This window comes from Peromyscus maniculatus, chromosome 11 (assembly GCF_049852395.1).
Source record: "Peromyscus maniculatus bairdii isolate BWxNUB_F1_BW_parent chromosome 11, HU_Pman_BW_mat_3.1, whole genome shotgun sequence".
NCBI lineage: Eukaryota > Metazoa > Chordata > Mammalia > Rodentia > Cricetidae > Peromyscus > Peromyscus maniculatus.
In genome coordinates this window covers 42,292,707-42,298,706 of record NC_134862.1, presented here as the reverse complement: position 1 = coordinate 42,298,706, position 6,000 = coordinate 42,292,707, and the positions used below count along the sequence as shown (strand labels likewise).

The window sequence follows — 6,000 nt, the reverse complement described above, 5'->3', positions numbered from 1 at the left end:
TTTCCAGGTCTGGTATGGTGAGGATGACGTTTGGAGTCCAGCAGATGCCTCGAGAGTAGTCGCCATAGCCACTGTGCATTAGCACCTAAAGAAAGCTGCCTCCTGCCACTGTAGGCCTGCACAGTGAGATGCAGCCCTAGAACTGGGCCTCTTGGATGGAAGAATCCTTTGCTTCATGGACCAGTCACCACTGGACACAGTAGTAAAGGGGGGTCAGGGAGCCCTGCCCTGCATCCAGACCTGAGGCTCCAGAGGGTTTTAAGTGCTTTCCTCCAAGTCTTCTAAGAGTCCATCAGGGGTCTGGGACTTACCAGGGGCCAGGAGCAGCATCCACACGGTTTCTGAGATCTCTCCTTCAGAGCTTCCCAGACCTTGACTTCCTGACCCTCTGGTTGGGTTGCCCGGCTCCTTGGTGTCACCGGGATGGAGTCTCCTTCTCAGAACTGATACCAGGGTGATGCTGAACTGTTGATTTGGGGAGCCCTGAAGAAAATATTTGTCCCAGGTTCTGACACCTGGGGGCAGTCTTCCTTCCAGCCTTTCAAGTTGGCCTCCTCCCTTCTCCCTGGGGTAGTCTCTGTTATCTGCAGCTGTGGGTTTTGGAAGCCCCTACCTGAAGAGAGGGTATTTTGTCAGTGGCTGAGGCAGGAAGGATCTCTATCCTGTCTTTTCCTGAGCACACTGGTTGGGGGGTGGGGCAGGGCTGAGGCAGGCAGAGGGGGGTCAGATCCCAGTGAAGGTGGTACCTGGGTGTGAGCACAGAAGGAATCTCAGAGGGGTACTGTCTAGGGGGCTGAAGCTTTGGGTGGGGAGCGGAACTAGCCGCTTCCAAGGGCTTTTTTCTTTTTTTTTTTTTTTTTTTTTTTTTTTTTTTTCTGGTTTTTCGAGACAGGGTTTCTCTGTGTAGCTTTGCGCCTTTCCTGGAGCTCACTTGGTAGCCCAGGCTGGCCTCGAACTCACAGAGATTCGCCTGGCTCTGCCTCCCGAGTGCTGGGATTAAAGGCGTGCGCCACCACCGCCCGGCCCCAAGGGCTTTTTTCAAGACTAAGATTCTGATTGGGCCTTCTTATTGTTTTGAGGCGGCGCACATTAGCTGAGGCCTAATAGGCTCTCCCCGTCAAGGAGGAGGGATCACTCACCGCAAAGATGCCGCCCAGTTTGCATGCTCGCACACCTGCTCAGTCACTAGGCAAGAGCTAACATTTGGATGTGTGGTCTCCAGGTTCAAGGCTTTTCCCACTCTAACTCAAATCTGGGACAGTAATCCGAGTCTCCCGTGCACATAACAAATCTTCCAGTTTTAAAACAAGAGCTGCCTGCCATCTTCTCAAGGGTTTTCCCTTGTCAGTTTCGGATGGACAACTCTTCCATCCATGGAACACTTGGAGGGCAGACCATGAGCATTGCTGAGCTAGGCCCTCCAAAGCTGTGGACAAATTCCTGACCCTAAGAAGTCACAGATAAAGGGGTCATTAACAGGACAGACCTGCCACAGTTCTGGCTCCAGGTCCTGCGACACTGAGTGCCACTCTGCGGAAGGAACGCCCAAGATCAAGGGAGGAAACAGGGTTCCCAGACTCTGGCTCTGCGAGTTATTCCTTAGAGCGCTGGGCGCGTGGTGGCACCTGAGCATCTTCCCGTGCTCCTGAGTCCTGGTCCCAGGTCCTCGCGCGCAGGGAGGGGTTCGGGGGCGCGCACGCAGGCCGTCGGGGACGCGCCGGCCGCCCGGGGGCGCGCACGGGCTAGTCTCTGCCCTAATGCGGCGGCTGGCAGCGAGAGGCGCTGCAGGGGACGCGGGGGAAGTGGCGGCGCCGGCAGCGGACATCTGGGACTGCGCCCAGGGCTGGAGCTGGAGCTCCTGGAGGTAAGGCGAGCGCGGACACCCGGTAGGGTAGCAGTACAGGGTCGTAGAAGCCCATGGATCGGCACCTCCTCGATTCCACCCTTCTCTGTCCATCTGCATCCCCCGACCTGCCCCATCCCCCTCCATCCACATCCCTGTGCCGTTTTCCCTCCGCACAGCCACCTGCCCGGAATCCACCGGATTCTGGCGGTCTCCCCCTCCCCGCTCTCCTCCCTCTCCACCCCAACACCCTTTCAGACTCGGTTGGCAACATCCATCCCTCTTCCTCGCTCTTCCCCGCTCCTCTCTGTCTCAGCCTCATCTTTTGAGTCCTGCCAGCCCACCCCCATGCTTCTTCCTTCCACACCTCACTCTTCAGTTCCCCATTCCGTCTCTATTTTCCTGCCCCGCCCGCGGCCCCTCTGCTCGCCCTCCGGCATCCTTTTCTATCTCTTGACCCAGTGGCCTTGCGCTGTGCTGGTCTCCTTAGCTCCCCTTCCAGTTCCCCTCTGCACACCCTGTCCCAGCCCCTTCTCAGCGGCTTCCTTGTCTCCTCATCCAGCATACTCCCTCTGGAGCAGCTCCCCTTCTCGCCTTGGCTTCTAGCTGGCCTACTACCCATCACCTTCTCCACCTGCCCTTCCTGGTGGTGTAGACCCTGCGCTGACGAGGCTTGTGCTCAGCCTACCCACTCATGCAGCGTCCTGCTCTGCCACAGAGGCCTAGGGCTCTGCGGGCCGGGTGTTCGCTGCTGTGGGTGCAATTCCTTAAAGCCCTTTGCTGCGTGTTGGAGCCTGTTCACAGCTCGCCGCCGAGAGAGATACTTGGGTGAACAGGCCACTGTGTGGTCCTCTCCCCTCCTGGAACTGTTCTGGTTTGTTTCCTAGACGGCTCAGGGGAGGGCGTGAGGCTGGGGGAAGAGGCAGGTCGGAGGGAATGGTCCACAGGCTCCTGAGAACTGTCCCGGGTTCCGGGCCGGAGGGTCTGAAATTGGGGGTCCTGGCAAGGATTCTCCCTCAGCTTCCAAGTCAGCAGCACTCTGGCATCGGGAATGGTCATGAGTGTGGCCCCTGGCGGGGCCGGGAGTGGGCAGAGTGCTGAATCACTGAGATTCTGGTCTCTGCAGCAGCCCCTCTCGTTCCCTGAGCCGGGGTCTGCTTTTGAGTCCTCCCTTGGCTTCTGGCAGGGCGTGTGTGTGTGTGTGTGTGTGTGTGTGTGTGTGTGTGTGTGTGTGTGTGTGTTTGGACAAAGATGCCTCCTCTAAGTCTAGAAGAGGGGATGAGGAGATGACAATATTCCTCGTCTTGCCTTTCTCTTTTCCTGATAGGAGGCTCTGGTGAGTCTCTTCTAACCTTGGAACTGAGGTGAGCTCTGCTGGGCCCAGATCCCATCTCCAGCATGGCAAGGGCACAGGCCTGGGTGGGCAGGAGATGTGGTTTGAATAGGGCTAGAGATGGGTAGGTTCAGATCCCATAGAACTTAAGCCTAAGTGGAAGCCGCCCCGGGCAGGGGTGGAGTGGGGGGAGGGGTGGAGCAAGGAAGACCCGGGTAATCGGGGGCCCTGCCAGATGTGGCTGTGGGGGGCAGGCAGAGGAAAGCGGGGGGGGGGGGGGGAGCTCTGTCCTCCCTTTGGCTGAAGATGCTTGATCAGGTGGAATCGCATGCAGGAGAGACATTGGAGAGAGAGGCCAGAGCTGCTTCCCATCCGGTACATTCCACCTTTTGTCCCAAGGAAGCGGGTTCTTCAGAGAGGGAAAATTTTCTACCTTTAGTCTTTGGATTAGGCTGAAGGTGTGTGTGTGTGTGTGTGTGTGTGTGTGTGTGTGTGTGAGAGAGAGAGAGAGAGAGAGAGAGAGAATATGATGTTACCGAGAAAAAAGACACAACCCCAGAAATTGTGTTTACCTCTGTAAAATAGGGGCCCGGCCTCCCCCTTCCCAGTCTCAGAGCCTCCTCTGAAATCCAGAGGCGTAATGGAGGGGGTCAGGCACAAACCGCAGCTCGGCCACAGTTGGAATACTGAGGTGCTGGAGACTGCGGACTGATATGTGGGATGTGGTGTTCCGTACGGCCCTCAGACCGCGTTCAGGCAGGGGACGTGCTGTTGGGAAACGGACTACCCCGGCTTTGTCCCCCTTCTCTGTCCCCTCCCCGTCACCAATGGGGGCAGGGCTGGAAGCTTCCCCTGGCATCGGGGCCTCCAGGCTGCCAGCTTTTCCTGGTATCTGGGAAGCATCACCTGCAGTTGTTGTCGGGAGCTGATTGGATCAAGGCTCTGACGTTGGAGTGCGTGATTGGGGCTCAGGTCAGACGGGGGTTTCTGATAGCAGCCTACATATTTCCCAGTTTTGTGCCACGACTCTCAGCCCCTGCCCCCTCGTTTGGCATCACAGGAGCTACCGAGAGTTAAATCCAGGCACACTAACGGCAGAGCCAGCTCCCCGGAGAGCTGGGGCAGGACCTGCCAAGGGTGCTTCAGTGGCTGGCTCAGGTGGAACTGACTGCTGGGGTGGCTCCCTGTGGACTGGAACAGGCTCGGTTTACAGGGCTGGTCCTTCCAGCAGCACGCTGAGGAGGTGGCTGAGATCCGGAGGTTCCGTTCTGGCTTTGAGGTGGGGGCAGCTCACAGGAGGGTCCTGGGTTTGTTTTTTTTTTTTTTTTGTTTTTTTTTTTTTTGCAGTGACTCGGGGACAGGATGCCTCTGATCATCTGTCACAACTCGCTCCCACTTCTGTCGACATAATTCTCTCCCTGGCTGGTTTGGAGGCCAGAGATCTCTGAAAGCACCCAACAGTTGGGTGTGTGTGTGTGAGCCTCTCTCTCTGTCTTTAAAAGAAGAAATATTTGGGAAGTCATAAAGGAAGGGGCAGAATAGTTGTGTTCTTACTGTGTTTGGCTGGAGGGAGGCCTTGGGGGGGTGAAGGAGAGAAACCTAAGTCAGACAGGTTGCATATTTACCCTGTGATTTGCTGCCACTGAGATCAGAGAGGAAAAGCAAGGGCAGAGTCAGGTGTTTCAGAGCCCTGGTGTAATGGACGAGGTGGACAGGTCACCAGACAACTCACATAGATAAGCCTGAGTGAGTATGCGCAGACAAGGATGCTGAACAGCAGGATCCCGAATCCCTGGTACCAGACCTTCTTGCCCACAGCCATCTGGAATAGTAGCTCAGAGCTGATCTTGACATTGACTGCCTGGGAAAGGGTGGGGGCGGAAGGTGAGGCTCGAGGTGCTAGCAGATCCCTAGCTTAGGCAGCAAGAGGGTGGTGGTTCTGTGTGGAGCTGAACCCTGGTACAGGTGCTGCTGCAGTTTGGTGGAGAAACACCCATAAGGACTTCTGGGACAAGATGGAGGCTCCTTAGCTTTCCCAAATCCCATCTCCCATGAACATGTATTCTACAGCCGCAGTACGGCCTGTAAGTGCCTGGAATGTCAGAGCCATTCAGAGGAGAACTCCTCAGGGAGTTCCCAGTTTGAGGAAGGCACAGTATGGGTACTGCACACAGTCATTCTCGGAAACACGTGCATGGAAACAGTGAGTTGATGCGTGAGGTGGGGGTGGGGTCTTAGGGTCATAAGGAGGCCAGAATCAGGCAGCAGGCATTATGTATGTCTTCATGGGAGGAAAGGTTGATGAACAGGGGAAACCCTTCCAAGTCACACACTTGAGCAGGTTCTCACCAACCTCCATAGATGCGCTGGCAAAAGAGCTGGAGAGCCCACTGGCATGCAGGTAGCCTCTCTTGCTCCCACACATCCAGTGTCGTTCATTTCAGTAGCGTGCCCTGAACCTCTGAGCCTGTGTCAGGGTCTGTGCAAGGTGTTGGATGGTAAGTTGGAAAGAAGTGAAATGAAACCAAAACTTCACATAAGAAATGCTGTAACAGAGGCTGAAAAGTCCCTGGTATTGTAGGAGCTTGACTGGGGGGTCACAGTAGACGGAATCTGCAGTGGTGGTGAGCCTCTGGATAGACCCCTGTCTTGGCTGGCACAGTTTGGTAGCAAAGCCTTTGAGCAGTGACTCAGTGACCAGCGACGGCCCAGACCTTGCCGCAGGGTAGAGGTTGAATGCTTAGGACTTGGTTTCTGGGACATTAGGCGAGCCTGGAAGCCAGTGGCTGCCCTAAGAGCTTAAGTAGGCACTTCCACAGTGTTG

General features: G+C 56.2%; 1 protein-coding gene across 20 annotated transcripts in view; it reads left to right on the top strand.

The window, feature by feature from the left end:
• Positions 1–1,739: 1,739 nt before the first annotated feature.
• Positions 1,740–6,000, top strand: part of Nfasc (neurofascin) — a 178,223-nt gene continuing 173,962 nt past the window's right edge. For 19 of the 20 annotated variants that reach the window (XR_001576149.3, XM_076547376.1, XM_006993242.4 and 16 more), the window contains exon 1: positions 1,745–1,864. Coding sequence is in view for 18 of the 20 variants with exons in the window: in XM_076547376.1 (XP_076403491.1) it covers positions 1,758–1,864 (107 nt within the window). In the remaining 2 variants the exon portion in view is untranslated. Of the gene's footprint in view, positions 1,865–6,000 lie in introns of all 20 variants that reach the window. The other variant, XR_013043249.1, reaches the window with a different exon arrangement.